The 18,058-nt window shown below is 36.3% G+C and overlaps 1 protein-coding gene across 1 annotated transcript in view; it reads right to left on the reverse strand.

The window, feature by feature from the left end:
• Positions 1–18,058, reverse strand: part of NUP153 (nucleoporin 153) — a 74,664-nt gene that overhangs the window by 6,225 nt on the left and 50,381 nt on the right. Inside the window, exons 14-18 of the mRNA XM_081087739.1 lie at positions 17,475–17,562; positions 14,143–14,265; positions 10,264–10,881; positions 6,905–7,099; positions 986–1,864 (exon numbers count right to left, since the gene is read on the reverse strand). Of these exons, the coding sequence (XP_080943865.1) occupies positions 986–1,864; positions 6,905–7,099; positions 10,264–10,881; positions 14,143–14,265; positions 17,475–17,562 (1,903 nt within the window). The remainder of the gene's footprint in view (positions 1–985; positions 1,865–6,904; positions 7,100–10,263; positions 10,882–14,142; positions 14,266–17,474; positions 17,563–18,058) is intronic.

Raw genomic sequence — 18,058 nt, forward strand, 5'->3', positions numbered from 1 at the left:
ACTTGATTCTCTGTTTATCTGAAAACATCTATATTTTGCCTTTATGTTTGATGAAATTTGGCTGGTTACAGAATTCTAGGTTCAAATCCCATTTTCACTTTGAGAACACTGCCCTGTTTTTAGCATCTGATGTTACAAAATGGAAGTCTGATGCTAATATAACTTTATTTGTGGCAAACAGCTTTTTTCTCTCTCTCTCTCTGAAAGCATTCAGGATTTTGGCTTGGTGTCATGAAATTTTACTGGCTTTTGTCAATGAGTGGACTACTTCCATTTTTAAGACCAATGTCTCTCTCTACATCTAGGAAATTTTCTTCTATCACTTCTTTAACAGTTCCTTCATGCTCTCATCTTCTAAGCATTCTTATTCCAATGTCACTTGTGAATCTAGCTTGGAGCAATCTCTCTGTACTTTTGCACTGTGCCCTGAAAAATTCCAGTTTACTAATCTGATTACCAACTATGTTTTTTCTGTTCCTCAGTCCATAAAATGAATTTTGTTTCATTAACATTTAAAAATGCGATTGCATTTTTTTCTTCAAAATTTAAGTTTTCATAATTGCCTATTTCTCAGAGATTAATTATATTTGTCTGTGTTCCCTTACATGGCTGATAATGACTGGTTATCTCTATTTGTAGATGAAAGCCTACATATAAAAATTTCATTAGTTAGAAAATATTCATGTGCATAAGAAAGAATGCCTATTTTCCTGAATAGTATATGCCAATTCTGATAAAGCTCACAGAAGGGAAAAAGACACAAACAAATGTGCAATATTGTGGGCTTTCTATTAGAACTGTTTTTCTCAAAATTAGATCAGTAAATCATTAAAATCATGAGGGACTAGAGAAATTAAAGCTGAAAATCCTAGATTACTTTCCTGAGAGTTCTGTTACTAGTCTCTCTCACGTGTTTAGTGTAAACCATTCCTTGACTTTCTGAGATATCAAAGACATCTTGTAAAAGAAAATGTTTAATACTTACCAGCTGTAGTACTGGTTTGAGCTCCAAAAGCAAAAGTGGCCTTTGCTGGCTGCTCAGACTCCTTCTCAGATGGTTTTACCACACTGAAACTAAAGGTCGACTTTGAAGAACTCTCATCTTTGGTTTGCTCTGAATTCCCAAAGGGAAACACTGGCTGACACTTTGGCTCTTCATTGTCAGCTTTCTTCCCAAACACAAGAGAAGTAGAAGTGACAGGCTCTTGCTTCTCTTCTGTCCTTCCCAAAGCAAACAATGAGGCAGATGGCAGAGGGGCAGGTTCCATATTGCCAAAAGGGAACCCTCCTTTGGTAGCAGACATTTCTTCCTTTTTCGCTTCCGATGTCTTACACGGGAAAGGAGCCACTGAGCTACTCTTGGTTTCGATAGTTCCAAAGCTGAAGCTACTCTTGTTCTCAGAGGTCACCACAGTGTCAGCAGCAGCGGGAGTGGGGTTAATAACACCCGTACCAAAACTAAAGCCTGTAGATGAAGCTTTAGGCAGTTCCTCTTTCTTTTCTTGCTGCCCAAGATTAGTCATCCCAAACTGAAATGGGGCTAAAGCTGGATTGCTTAAACCAGAAGAAAGTCCAAACTTAAAATTATTATCATTCTTACTGTCCTTTTTAACTTCTTCCGGTTTAGAATCAGATGAAACTCCAAATTTAAAATCTCCTACTGGTTTAGAAAATTTGAAGCCTTCACTCATGGGGTTTAAAGACCCAGAATCTGATGACATACCTATTTTAAAGCCTCCTTGGTCTCCAAATTTAAAATTTCCAGTGCTTGGTAAAGTCTGAGAAGGCTCAGAAGAGGATGACGGTATACCAAATTTGAAGGGTGAGGATGCTGGGTTTGAAGATGAGGAAGATGTGCCAAAGCCTTCAAAAATACAAGACACCAAAAAGACACCGAGTTAATGTTATCCACTCAAACAAAATGCAAACCTTGAAAACAAAAGGGACATGCGAATAACTCGGAAAAGGCCTATTTTGAAGAGTATTATAAACTGTCAAAAATTCAGCATGAGAATTATATTCCCAATCCTCTGCAACTAGACATGCCCCCTTTCATCTGGCAGAGATTTGACAAGTTTGATAAAACAGTATTACTAGGAATAACAGACACTTTATACATTGCAGGTGGATGTGTAAATTAGCACAAAGTTATAAAAGGCATTTTGTCAATATGTACCAAAAAATTACAAATACATTTCCTCTTAGTAATCCTACAGCTGTGTCTTTTTTTTTTTTTTTTAAAGACAAATTAAACTCAGAGACATACAAAATGCCATATGCAATCTGGGCAGCTGTGAATGGAGAACAAATGTATGTCCAAGCTAATGTGATAAAATTAAGGAAGCACAGAGGCAGTAGGGCATTTAGTCAAACAAGGTGGAGAGATAAGGATGTGCAGAACCAGAATATATTTTCTTATGATGTGAATAAAGAAACTTTGAAAGAGTAATAAGACAAACCATAGCCTTTTGACTGGTAGGAGAGGAAAGATTAAAAATAAGCCAATGGGAGTTTTTTTGTTGGTTTTTTTTTTTTTGACATTTTAAATGTTTTATTAGAATCAAATAGCAAGGATGAACAAAGTTGAAAGTTAATCCTCTTAGTAGGTCACTACAGTTGGTAAGTCCTGGATTGATAACATAAAAAAAAAAAAAAAGAATGCACTGTAATGTAGTGTCAGGAAAGAAGAAAGAACATCACTGCAGAACTAATTGACATTAAAAAGATGAGAATATGCCGAAACCGGTTTTGCTCAGTGGATAGAGCATCGGCCTGCGGACTGAAAGGTCCCAGGTTCGATTCCGGTCAAGGGCATGTACCTGGGTTGCGGGCACATCCCCACTGGGGGATGTGCAGGAGGCAGCTGATCGATGTATCTCTCTCATCGATGTTTCTGACTCTCTATCCCTCTCCCTTCCTCTCTGTAAAAAATCAATTAAAAAAAAAAGATGAGAATATGATTTAAAAAACATGCTAGTTCATTAGAAAGTGGAAATGTTCTGTGTATGTTATTATTAAATTTGAAACAATAAGGATCATAACCTTGAAATGTTTTGGAAATGTTGAAATAAAGTATACTGTATTAGCAAACATTCAAAGAAGAACTAAAACCTATCCTCCTCAGACTATTCCAAAAAATTCAAAAGGAAGGAACACTTCCAAGCTCATTCTATGAAGCCAGCATCACCCTAATACCAAAACCAGATAAAGATAACACAATGTTAAGATAATTACAGGCCCATATCCCTCATGAACATAGATGCCAAAATCCTCAACAAAATCTCAGCAACTCCAATCCAGCAGTACATCAGAAAGATCATACACTATGACCAAGTAGGATTTATCCTGGGGATGCAAGGATGGTACAATATCCGCAAACCAATAAATGTGATACATCACGTAAACAAATTGAGAAAAAACCACATAGTCATATCAATTGATGCAGAAAAAGCATTTGACAAAATCCAACACCCATTATTGATAAAAACTCTCAGCAATGTGGGAATAGAAGGATCATTCCTCAACATAATAAAAGCCATATATGACAGGTCCACAGGCAACATCATATTCAATGGGCAAAAACTAACACCATTTCCCCTAAGAACAGGAACAAGACAAGGATGCCCACTCTCACCACTCCTGTTCGACATAGTACTGGAAGTATTAGCCATTGCAATTAGACAAGAAGAAGAAATAAAAGGCATCCAAATTGGAAAAGAAGTATAACTGTCCTTATTCGTAGATGACATGATATTGTACATAAAAAACCATAAAGACTCCATCAAAAAACTATTAGACGTAATAAATGAATTCGGCAATGTAGCAGGATACAAAATTAATGCCAAGAAATATATGGCATTTCTATACACCAATGGTGAACTTACAGAAAGAGAGACTAAAAAAGCAATCCCATTTACCATCACACCAAAAAAATTAAGATACCGAGGAATAAACTTAACTAAAGAGGTAAAAGACCTCTACTCAGAAAACTACAGGACGTTGAAAAATGAGACAGAGGAAGACATAAACAAATGGAAGAACATATGTTCATGGATTGGTAGAATCAACATCATTAAAATGTCCATACTACCCAAAGCAATCTATAAATTCAACGCACTTCCCATTAGAATACCAGCAGCATATTTCACAGATCTAGGACAAACTCTCCAAAAATTCATCTGGAATAAAAAAAGGCCCTGAATAGCTGCAGCAATCCTGAGAAAGAACAAAGTAGGTGGGGTCTCAATACCAGATATCAAGCTGTATTACAAAGCCACTGTTCTCAAAACTGCCTGGTACTGGCACAAGAACGGACATATAGATCAATGGAATAGAATAGAGAGCCCAGAAATCGGCCCGAACCAATATGCTCAATTAATATTTGACAAAGGAGGCAAGAACATACAATGGAGTCAAGACAGTCTCTTCAATAAACAGTGTTGGGAAAATTGGACAGATACATGCAGAAAAATGAAACTAGACCAACTTATACCATACACAAAAATAAACTCAAAATGGATAAAAGACTTAAACGTAAGACGGGAAACCATAAAAATACTAGAGGAATCCAAAGGCAACAAAATCTCAGACATATGCCGAAGCAATTTCTTCACTGATACAGCTCCTAAGGCATTGGAAAATAAAGAGAAAATAAACAAATGGGACTACATCAAAATAAAAAGCTTCTGCACAGCAAAAGAAACCATCAACAAAACAACAAGAAAGCCCACTGCATGGGAGAACATATTTGCCAATGTTATCCCCAATAAGGGTTTAGTCTCCAACATTTATAGGGAACTCATACAACTTAACAAAAGGAAGATAAATAATCCAATCAAAAAATGGGCAAAGGACCTAAATAGACACTTTTCAAAAGAGGATATACAGAAGGTCGAAAGACATATGAAAACATGCTCCAAGTCACCAATCATCTGAGAGATGAAAATCAAAACAACAATGAAGTATCATCTCACACTTGTCAGAATGGCTATCATCAACAAATCAACAAACAACAAGTGCTGAAGAGGATGCGGAGAAAAGGGAACACTCTTGCACTCCTGGTGGGAATGCGGACTGGTGCAGCCACTATGGAAGACAGTATGGAGTTTCCTCAAAAAGTTAAAAATGGAACTCCCATTTGACCCAGTGATCCCACTTCTAGGAATATATCCCAAGAAACCAGAAACATCAATCAGAAAGGATATATGCATCTCTATGTTCATAGGAGCACAATTTACCATAGCTAAGATTTGGAAACAGCCCAAGTGCCCACCAGTAGATGAATGGATTAGAAAACTGTGGTACATCTACACAATGGAATACTACGCTGCTGTAAAAAAGGAATTCTTACCATTTGCAACAGCATGGATGGAACTGGAGAGCATTATGCTAAGTGAAATAAGCCAGTCAGTCAATGAAAGAAAAATACCACATGATCTCACTCATTTATGGATAATAAAGACCATTATAAACTGATGAACAAAAATAGATACAGAGGCAGAGCAGCATTGAACAGACTGTCAAACTATAGCAGGAAGCCTGGGAGGGTTGGGAGGGGAGGAGGGGGGTAAGAGATCAGCGGAAGAACTTGTATGCATGCATATAAGCATTACCAATGGACACAAGACAATGTGGGGGGCTGGGGGGGGGAGTGGTAGGGGAGGCCGGGGGAATGTCAAGGGGAAAAAAAAAAGGAGACATATGTAATACTCTTTGTAATACTTTAAGCAATAAAACAAAATTTTAAAAAAATAAGCCAATGGGAAAGAGATAGACTTTTCACTGTCAATCTCGTCATAATTCGATTTTTGAGTCTTATGAATGTGTTATTTACTCAAGCATTTAAAAAAAATTTAGCATCAAAGAATCAGAAATACATCAGTGAAAACAATATTTAAAAAGATAAACAATACTGTATCGATAAAATCAAAGTCTTGATTTCATAATGCTTTCCTGCAACGAATAAACTAGAAATGGAATGCTTGACCAAGTGCCTCAAAAGGAAATATTAGAGTCTAAGATATTTATCCATTACTCTGCTTACCCATATGTAAATAAAGACAAATGACAGCCACACTTTGCAAGCACTCATCTTCAGATTTCCACCTTTAATGATTCCCTACCCTATTTTCTTTCCCTAAGAATCATAACTGAAAAACTGTATCAGAATCTCAAAAGCAAATAGCTATCCACATGGTCTCTAAGATATCTTAAGTGATATTACACAGAAAGCTAAAAACAAAGGTCCCAAAAACCATATCAGTTATCACCTCTGCCTCAAAAGGACATATTTAAAGGTATGGCAACGACTGTATTAGAAATCGAGAATATGGAAAAGAAGCCATGAGGTATCAGCTACAGAAAGAACTAAAATGGACCGAATAGCAGTGATCTGAAAGCATTTCTCAAAATTTTGACTAGGAAGTGTCTCGTATGAAATAATTCATACAGAAATATGAAGACCTGAACAATCTAGCCTTCAGATTACTTTGAGAGGTTCTTCCTTTACATTTATATAACAAATATTAAGAGAGTTATTTTTCTGGGACAATCAAAGCCCAAGTCTGGATTGCTTCTAATAAGGTTCCAGGGGTATAAATTGCCAGTAAAATAAAAGACAGGAAATTTATCTAGATGCCAAAGGGTTGTTAACAGTTAAAAAGCTAAAACTCTCTCAGACTCAATAATAAAATATAGATCATTTACCCAGCTGCAGAAAAGATACCTCACTGCTGACCAGCAAATAATTCAACCTTACACTAATTCAGAGACAGATATGAACTAAAAGTCCAGGGCAATACCTCATTTGCATTAAGTAGAGAATGAGTAAATTTAAAACTAAAGCTGTTTGCAAGCATTTCACTTTTTAATGGCAATTCAAGGAAGCTCTTTATCAACTCCTTACCTTTAAACTCAGATTTTGTGCCTGGCCTGGCACTTTCACATGCTGCACATTTGGTGGAATCTGCTTTATTCTGCACTAGGCACACTTCACACTCCCAGCTTCCCTCGGGTTTCTTGAACTTGTCTAATCCTAGGCAGCCTCCAGAAGACAGAGAGATAGGAACCGTGCTGCTACTTGAAACAGGTACTGAACTTCCTAAAAACAATGCAGAAACACATGGAAATTCTCATTTACATTATGTCAATATCTTAATGACATCGCTAAGTCTAAATGTTCAATTTTTATTAGTGTTTCCTATTAAGACAGAGAAAATGCCAGAAATATAAACATTACACATTGTTAAAAATTCAATCTTATAAATGAACAGCTCATACTCACCTTGCTTAGTAATAAGCACCCCTTAAACCCAAGTTTGAATAGCCATGATTTTAAAAAAAGATCATGATTATAAATCAAAGCCTAGGGCTAAATTTTCCTTAAAAATCTTTGTCCAATTTCTTCAAGCAGTACAGCATTAAGACATAAAATTGTAGACAATATCGTAATAGATAAAATACATAGCCACACCATATTAAATTCAAGATTTCAAAGCACAGGTCTCTGCCTTTGAAATGATCATTTTTGCATAGAAGTATTCTATCATTCACTTTGCAATTCTACTTGACACCACCTATTATATGTTCATGGCATCTCTGTTATAAGCTAGCCTAAACAGACATTTATTAAACACCATAATTTACTTGGGCTCTGTGAACATAAAAGATGAATAAAATGTTACTTAACTTCTAAAGGTGCTCACAGTCTTAAAAGGGAAAAGTAAAAACAAATGCATAGTAGCATCATCACCAAGAAGGAAAGTAATAAATAATTTAATGTCAAGAGTATAAGGAAGGAGAAATTACTAAGGGGCAGGAGAAGGATCCTCAGAGGTGAGATTTAAGCAGAATTAGCAAGTTCTATGGAGAGAGGAGGCTGCATAGCAAGGATGGCTCAGCAAAGCACAGTGTATAAAGAAATACAAGGTGGGGCAAAAGTAGCTTGACAGCTGTTAATATGAAAAAGAATACAATACATAATAATACAAGAATAAACTATTTCATGTACTCACAACTGTAATCCTACTTTTGCCCTACCCTGTATTGTGTTAAGAGTGAGACATCCATTCTGGTATCCCTACTTCTCTAAATGTTCTCCAATTGTCATCACTTCTCCTAGTTATCTGATCTTACTGGTATGTTCTCTTCCATCATGCCAATAAAACTGCTCCCTGAGTTTCCATCATTGGTCCATTGCACTGCTCACAAGTTCTCATCTACTCTGATAACTTTAATCACCAACAAGTTTCCTGATCTTTATCTACAATTTGTGCTTCATTCTTGTGGTCTCTTCCTTAGTTGGTAGTTCCACTATCCAACTAATTAACTGGGTTAGATGGCTTTTCCTCCCTTACATATTTCTCACATCTTTTTCATTCTCTTTTCTGAACCCTTCTACTGATAATCTCATTGTTTGCTTGAATAATAGCTTTAGTATTGAGACTTATTCCCTTAAGTCCATCCTTCCAAGAAGCAACCAGTGCCATGTTTTTCCTCTGGTTATTCCTTTAAAAAATTAACTTCCAAAGTTTTATTCCTGCCACTTCCTTAAATTGGCAGAGCTCCCATTTTTAGACCATCTTCTTTATTCACTCCACTCACTTTCCATCACCTATATTCCCATGACTTATTAGAAAACTATGGGCTAATGACTCTAATCTGTATCTTTAGGCCAGAGGGTCCATTATCAGTATAATGGCCTCACATATATCTGAAAGTCAACTTCAACAGCTTGAAATCATCATGTCTTCAACTACACATTATTCTACATCTCTCCCATCCTTATTTGATTTCATTAGTACAAATCACCATTATCTTTGCCTGTATTATTGATGCAACCTCCCTAATCTGTCCTTTGGTCTCCAAATTTTGTCACCTTCAAGTCTATCCTTCAAAAAGCCACCAAGTGATTTTATCAAAATACAAATCTGACTGCATCACTCCTCTGTTTAATTTTAATGGCTCATTTACAGGATAAAGTCAGCATTCTTTAATACATGAATTTCCTTTGTTTATGTGCAACAATTCACTGCCTGACTCAAAATTTTATTCTCCCATCAACTCAGAATTTCAGTTCCCTGCCTGTAACAAATTGCTGGTTTAAATTTGTCTCCGCCCTAACGGGGTTGGCTCAGTGGATAGAGTGTCGGCCTGTGGACTGAAGGGTTCCAGGTTCGATTTTGGTCAAGGGCATGTACCTTGGTTGCGGGCACATCCCCAGTAGGGGGTGTGCAGGAGGCAGCTGATTGATGTTTCTCTCTCATCGATGTTTCTAACTCTCTATCCCTCTCCCTTCCTCTCTGTAAAAAATCAATAAAATATATTTTATAAATAAATAAATAAATAAGTAAATTTGTCTCCAATAGGGAAGGAGGGGTGTCAGGTGGGAAGAGAAAGATAATTCAGAATGAAGATTTTGAAATCTTATTCTCGGAGACATCCAGTAGGAATTAGATATATGGCTCTCCCCTTATGTTCAGACAGAGATTTAGCCTAATAACTCAAGAGCTTTTCATTGCATACACCAAACTACACATATAATTCCCAAAATACCCATATGTTTTATTTAGTATTCATGTCACCATATATCTGTACCAAATAACTATATAACAATATTACAAAAACAGCAAAGAGTCATTTCCAGATGTGAATCTTTATTAACTCTTTAAAATCTGAACAGAAAAACAGAAAAAACTCAAACCTAACTTCATTTTTCTAGCTAAGTTAGAATTTTTCATGGATGATTCAGTAACTTACTACCATTGCAAACTCTGGCAGAGAGCATACAGGTACAGGTATCGCCATTAACATTCAGCGACAGCCTTTTCATAAAGCAATATTGCCCACCCATTAATAAAGTCTTCCCTGGAAATGACCACTAGCCATCCTCACTTTTACTTAGAGAAAAAGAGACTAAGTAATATTTTATTCTGTATAGAGGTTTGAGAAAGACTGCCCCCTTCCAAGACCTTTTAGCATCTATAACAGTCAATTTTGAAATGATCCTAAAGAACAAAAATTTTATGATAAAAATGCATACAAAGATCAAAGTAGTCATTCACAGCCTATCCTAAGAAACCATACATATCTAGCCCCAAGCAAGTCGTTTTAATCTCAATATAGCTTTAAAAAGTTAAGACGTATGAGAAAATTCTCATCCTGAAACACTTAAAATATTCTAGATTGTTCTTAGTGGTTTCACAGAAAATTAAAATGTTCTACTAACATAATGAGCAAAATTATTCCAAACAGCCATTAACGTACCTGGTTTCTCAGACATACAGGACACACATTTACTGTCCTCTGGATTATTAGGAACACAGCATACTGGACACTCCCAAGACCTCTTGGGCGTTGTGAATTTATCTGCAAATCCTAAGGTACCAGTGGTCACAGTGCAGCTGGAAGATGAAGCAGCCACGGTGACAGCACTTTCTGAAGCCACTGGCAATGTAAGGACACGCTTAACACCAGTTCCAGGTTTTGGTGTTTCACAAGCTACACATTTTATCGCTTCAGGCTTATTTCGCACTAAACAGGTGTCACAATCCCAAGTTCCTATTGCTGGTTTAAATTTGTCTCCAAAACCTGTCCCTGATGCAGAAAGAGTTGGTTTGACACTTTTACTTGGTGTCCCAATTCCAGTCTGTTTAGCAGTATCTCTTAGTGGCAATTTTGTCGCTTGACAGGCTATACACTTGCTGTCTGTAACTTTGTTCTGGAGTAGACAACTATCACACTGCCATGATGATCCAGCTTTTAAACTTTCCCCCAACCCGATTCCACTAGAAGAAAAGCTACTTATTGCTGGTCTTGTATAAACTACCGGGCTTGTGGTGGTAGAAATAGCAGCAAGAGAATCTGCCTTCGGTGATGTGAAACCTGTAAGATAGGGAGAATTGGGGAAAAAAAAGTTAGGGAATGTTTTCTAATGAAAACATTAACTGAAATATTATTACTGGAAGAAAACACATTTACCTTATTGCTAAGTTATTATAATCCAAAATGGACTACTTAAGGTAATTTTCACCTAAGCACTATTAATTAATAACATCTATGATAATAAAAGCATAATATGCTAATTAGACCGGACATCCTTCCGATGACCTTCCGGATGAAGCTGGGGCTATGAGGGAAGCCCAAGTCCTGGGTGCCAGAGGGAAGCCGGAGTTGGCAGCTGGGGGAAGAAAGGCCTACTCTTGCACAAATTTCGTGCGATCAAGCCTCTAGTAAATAATAAGGGACACTTAGACCTAGTTAAAATTCTACAACAGATGTTTTATTTATAATATAAATTGGACCGGAGGGCCAATTCCTCTTCTAGGGAATTTCTATTTATTATAAGTCAACAAAAACCTAATTTAAGGCTTTAATTATAACAATTCATTGATCTATACTATTGTCATCAATGTCTTGTGGAGTGTCTTACTACCCCTTACATTTCTGCAACACTGACCTACATTCGTAGCCTTCTTCCCCCACCTGTCTGTCTCTCCTTTTAAGTGTTCCCCTGGCTATACCCAATGATTTTAAAATCTAATTTTCAAATTTTGTCCCATCATAATCCACTACTGTGGTATCCTTTACTTTCGGTAAAAACCAGCTGAGCTGTGTAGGTGTATGGTCACTGGGCAGATGTCCCTCCAAAGTACCACAGAGTGATAAAAATTATTTTATAATGATACTAAACTCATAGAGAGCTTTAAAAAAATAAACGATTCAATGACAAATGATAAAATTCCAACAGAGATGTACCAAACCATCTGGTAAGGCCTAGAAATACAAAACTTATTAAGATCCAGTCAATCCTAATGGAGTACAAGCCCATGCTACTCAAATACAGCCCATGCAAAGTTACCAAACACTGATTCAAACAAAATTGCTTCAAATATCTCTCCAATATAATCTCAGAGCCTATCACATTGTAAGTATACCTTTTTGTAACCTCTAAAGGTATGTTTAGACAACTAAGGTATTCATGTAGAACCATTAAGGAATAATAGGAAGATTAAGCCTTTGTACTACACTAAAACTGTGGTCATTAAAATGATTCACTGAAACTACACTTCACTTGTGGGAATGACGTTTCAATCCTTTCCTTTGAACCAATTAATTTTTATTTTATTCATACAAACAAACCCAGTGACGCTGTTTCTCCTGCCTTCAGCACCAAAGGAAAAGAAAATTGGGAGGGGAAAAAAGATATAGAAAGTTGTTACAGATTTTCTATTGCTACCAATAAATAATCCAGTCTGGGGCTATTTTTAACATAATGGCAAAACAATCCCACATATCTCAGTTACCCCCAGTGGTCAACATTTTGTTCATGATTAACTAAGGTTGTCAAAATTTTAACAGGAGCCGAAACCGGTTTGGTTCAGTGGATAGAGCGTCGGCCTGCGGACTGAAAGGTCCCAGGTTCGATTCCGGTCAAAGGCATGTACCTGGGTTGCGGGCACATCCCCAGTGGGAGATGTGCAGGAGGCAGCTGATCAATGTTTCTCTCTCATCGATGTTTCTAACTTTCTATCTCTCTCCCTTCCTCTCTGTGAAAAATCAATAAAATATATTTAAAAAAAAAAATTTTTAACAGGAACCACCTCAAAGTATTACAGATTTCTATTCCTCCCACTTTTTCCAATTTTCCTAATTTCTCCTTCAAAAGAACATATGATCTCCTCCAAATTCTTGCTATTTAAAAAAAAGTTAAAAGGGAGAAGGTGTGGCCCTAACCCAGCCGTGGGCAAACTTCGGCCCGCGGGCCACATCCGGCCGTTTGAAATGAATAAAACTAAAAAAAAAAAAAAAAAAAAAAAAAAAAAAAAAAAAAAAAAAAAAAGACCATACCCTTTTATGTAATGATTTTTACTTTGAATTTATATTAGTTCACACAAACACTCCATCTATGCTTTTGTTCCGGCCCTCCGGTCCAATTTAAGAACCCATTGTGGCCCTCGAGTCAAAAAGTTTGCCCACCCCTGCTAACCGGTTTGGCTCAGTGGATAGAGCGTCGGCCTGCGGACTGAAAGGTCCCGGGTTCGATTCCAGTCAAGGGCATATAACGTTGGTTGCTGGCACATCCCCGGTTGGGGGTGTGCAGAAGGCAGCTGATGGATGTTTCTCTCTCATCGACGTTTCTAACTCTCTATCCCTCTCCCTTCCTCTCTGTAAAAAATCAATAAAATATATTTTTTAAAAAAGGGGGGGAGAAGGTCTGGACATTATGAATACAAAGTATAACTTAGAGAAGATAAACTATAAGAATTTGATGCTTACCTAACTATTTGGTTAACTCTAGTACAGGCATTTTGGAGTTCTACCATAACTGTGTAAAATCATCTAAATTATTAAGACTCCTGTATGCAGTATACTCAACTATAAAATGAGAGAGCTAATTAAAAAAAACTAATCCTTCTAAATCTTGTTGTAGAAGCCAGCTTTATTTTGAAATTCCTACTCAATCATACATGAACATCTTTGCTGGGTTTAAATTCTTTTTGAGCTACTAGGTTATCTTATAAACACCTTTATACTATTACAGTACACATCACAATTGAACTTGTGACTTATACTCTTTGATTTTCAAACTAAAAACTTATTCCTATTTGAGGATTTCTAGTCATTGCCTTCAAATTATTATATACTAGCTTGCATATCTTGTTTCAAATGAGTACTGTCTTTTATATATGTTAGAATCAGTACATTTGTTGGCTCATATATATATATATATATATACATACACACATATATATATATATGGTAATAATCTGAGAACAACATGGCAGTTTCAACACTCTTGTGAGAAAGAAATGTCCAAGTATGTCATCATCAAGTTTGTTTATTTACTTTCATTCAGTATTGGCCTATCTCTATTAATAGGCAATTCATTTTCTCCTTCTATACTTGCCTCTTACAAATTTCATTTTAGTACAAAGTCCTTGAATTCTAGAGAAATAAGTAGAGTTTCTAAGATCTTTCCCCTAAAAGAGTAACATTTGATTACATCTATATTCAAAAGTCAATCTCCTATCAAATTAGCCATAATTCTCTTAAAGCCTAAAGTATACCACAAATGACATTAAAATAAGATCATGAGTTTGTAATTAAAAATTTAGACTATCTCAAGTGCAGCCATTATCTTACCAGGATTTTTCAGAACATCTAGGACACTTCCTTCTTTCAGGGTTTTTGCAGGTCTAAAAAGGCCCTCAGAATCTTCATCTGGCTTCTTACAGCTTCTACTGTTCATTGCAGTGATATCTTGAGCTGTAATATTTTTTTAATTATAAAAGATATTATACCTAGAAAAAACACTGGACTCAAATGCATTAAAAAGATTTTGTAAAGACAATTTGAATCAACTTCTAAAATATCATTTTAAACGTGTGAAATTCAAAGATAATGAAAAAATTACTTAATAATACAGGATTAAACTGCCATTATACGGAAGTAAAAATACTATTTCCCACACTATACATCTCTCCTCCAAATGGGCAAAAAATATAAACTATAATTATTACTGGTAATTCACTGGTAATCAAGAAAAACAAGTTGAAACATTGAAGAAGATATGGCGCTCGGCTGGTGTGGCTCAGTGGTTGAGCATCAACCTATGAACCAGGAGGTCAGGGTTGATTCAGGGTACATTCCCGGGTTGCGGGCTCTATTCCCAGTGTGAGGGTATGCAGGCAGCAGCCAATCAATTCTCTCTCGTCATTGATATTTCTATCTCTCTTTCCCTCTCCCTTCCTCTCTGAAATCAATAAAAATACTAAAAAAAAAAAAAAAAAAAAAAGTATGGCAACTGGGGCAAGCAGCTACCCCTCATGAAATATGTAATCAATTACATAGCAATTTACACTATTGATTAAAAAATATTCAACTAAGGCAGTTATTTCATTTCTAGAAATTCACCCTATGATTGAAAATATCTTTCAGTTAACAATGAAAACCTGGATGGTAGATAAATGCTCAATTAGGGGCTGATTACATAAATTACAGAATGTTGACATGAAATGCTACACAGCCACAAAACAATCATTCTTGAAAGCATAGTTATGGGTAAAAACAGGTTAGAAAGTGCAAAAGATTTTGAATGTTTCCATCTAAAGAGTAATGGTGCTGCTAATGATGAGTGTCTTTTATTTATTGCTTTTACTTTTTATATTTTCCAAAATGAACATATCCTTTACTTAAGAAATCTATATATGATAATAGTTTTGTGGTTATATTTTTAAGGGGGGCGTTTCTGTTTATATATGAAATATGTGTGGAACTGTTTCCAAATAACCTGATAGGTGTGTTTGTATGTCTAAGAGGGAAAGGTAGGAAAGAGGGAGGGGAGGAGGGACAGACAAGATTGGCCATAAAATCGAAAGGGTGAAGCTGGGTAAAGAGTATATGGGGAGCCCTAACCGGTTTGGCTCATTGGATAGAGCATCAGCCTGCAGACTGAAAGGTCCCCGGTTCGATTCTGGTCAAGGGCATGTACCTTGATTGCGGGCACATACCCAGTGGGAGGTGTGCAGGAGGCAGCTGATCGATGTTTCTGACTATCTCTCTCCCTTCCTCTCTGTAAAAAATCAGTAAAATATATTTTTTTAAAAAGAGTATATGGGGAATCAGTCTACCATTCAACATTGGAGAATGTTTGAAATTTTTTATAACAAAATATAAATAACCAGGTTTTTCTTGAGTGTTGTTCAGTTAAAAAGTAGTTTCAAAACAAATCCTGCCTACCTATATATCTCACACTATAAATAAAACTTAATTCAAAATGGATCAATGATCTAAATATAAGAAAACCATAATACTCTTAGAAGAAAACCTAGGAGGTATACCTTCATGACCAGAGATTTAGCAATGGATTCTTAAATGACACCAAAAGTACAAGCAGAAAAATAATTTTAACTTCACCAAAATTAAAAACCTCTGTGCATCTAAGGACATTATCAAAAAAATGTGAAAAGACAATCCATTGAATTGGAGAAATTACTCATAACTCATGTCTAATAAGGATACAGTATCCAGACTATACAAAAATGCTTACATCTCAGCAACAGGAACAAACCAATTTTAAAATGGTTAAGACCTGACTAGACATTTCTCCCAAGAACATATGTAAAGAGCCAACAAGCATCACAAAGAGGGTCAACACCATTAATCACTATGGGAATGCAAATGGATGGCTATAAAAAACCTTAAAAAGTAGTAAGTGTCATAAAAATGTAAAGAATTTGAACCCTCATACACTGCTAGTGGGAATGTAAAATGAGCTATCTGCTGAGAAAAACAACCTTGTGGTTTCCATTGGCACATCAATTCCATTCCTAGATATATATCCCAACCCCAAAACATTGAAACCAGTGTTCAAACAAATACATATACATGCATATTCACAGCAGCACTGTCTACAATAGCCAAAAAGTGGAAACAACCCAAATGTCCATCAATGGATGAACAGAAACAAACTGAGATACAGAGAACATTTTGATGGTTACCAAACTGGGCAGGGGGGAGGGAAGGCGGGTGAAAAAGGGAAGAGGATTATGTACAAATTGGTGGAAATAAAATAGTCACAGGGAGGTAAAGTATAGCAAAGGGATTATAGTCAGTAATATTGTAATAACAAAATATGAGATCATATAGGTACTAGATTTATCGGGGTGACCACTATATATTACTATTTGCAGAGGCCAGCATAACCCTGATACATAAAAATGCTGTGAACTGAACAGTAAACCTAAAGAAGTCATCTACTGAATTTCATTAATATACTTAATTTGACTGAAAAGAGACAATAGATAAATTTGCTATTGTGACTATCCCCCTCACAATTAAACTGTTAACATTTACATTTAGGGAGCTAAGTATCTCTGAGAATAATTACTAAAAAACATGTCAAAAGGCTGGTATTAACCCTGGCCAGTAGCTCAGTTGGTTGGGGCATTGTCCCATACACCAAAAGGTTTCAATCCCCAGCAGGGATACATATGGGAGGCAGCCAACCGATGTTTCTCTCCACATCAATGTTTCTTTCTCTCTCTCTTTCTCCCTTCCCCCTATTCCTCTCTAAAATCAATAAAAACATATCCTCCATTGAGGATAATTTTGTTAATCGTTGACTGCTCATTTGCTTTTCAGACCAAATTTCATTCAAATGAAAGCACTTATAACAGCAGTTCTCAACCGGGGGGTCGAACGACCCTTTCACAGGGGTCACCTAAGACCATCGGAAAACACATATATAATTACATATTGTTTTTGTGATTAATCACTATGCTTTAATTATGTTCAATTTGTAACAATGAAATTGGGGGTCACCACAACATGAGGAACTGTATTAAAGGGTCGCGGCATTAGGAAGGTTGAGAACCACTGACTTATAAGAACTGCCAAAGGGGAAAATTTTTGAAATATTAATCTAATGCATGCAACTATTTTTATGTAAAAATTTATAAAACGTTTTTACTTACCTGCACTACTTGTAATTGGTTCTAAAACAGTACTAGAGCCAGGAAGTTCTACTGTTTTTGCAACAGGCACACTAAATGTAAATCCAATCTGCAAAGAAAAAAGTTATCCTTTCAAATATAGAGCTTCTTTAAATTCCAAGTGAAAAAAATGTTGAATTTCACTTATTCTAAGATTCAGTTTATCATATTTTATCATCTTTAAAATTTGAATGCTTCTTGTAATAAATTGTGGGTCACAGTTTAACAGCAGCATTTTTAACCTCTAAGGCAATTTTTCTTTCAAAGCAGTATATAAATAATGTGTTCCTAATGCCCACATCTGGGTCTCTAAATGTCATTTTCTAATAAAAAGTTTGAAACTTTCTGGACAACAGACAGATTTCAGGCATGCAGCAGGGGAACTACAAATGATCTGGAACATCCAACTGACAGAAAACAAGGACAAAGTAAAAAACAGAGAGCATGCCGAAACCAATTTGGCTCAGTGGATAGAGCGTCGGCCTGTGGACTGAAGGGTCCCAGGTTCGATTCCAGTCAAGGGCACGTACCTGGATTGCAGGCACATCCCCAGTAGGAGATGTGCA

Source organism: Myotis nattereri, assembly GCF_964212035.1.
Source record: "Myotis nattereri genome assembly, chromosome: 3".
Classification (NCBI taxonomy): Eukaryota; Metazoa; Chordata; class Mammalia; order Chiroptera; family Vespertilionidae; genus Myotis; species Myotis nattereri.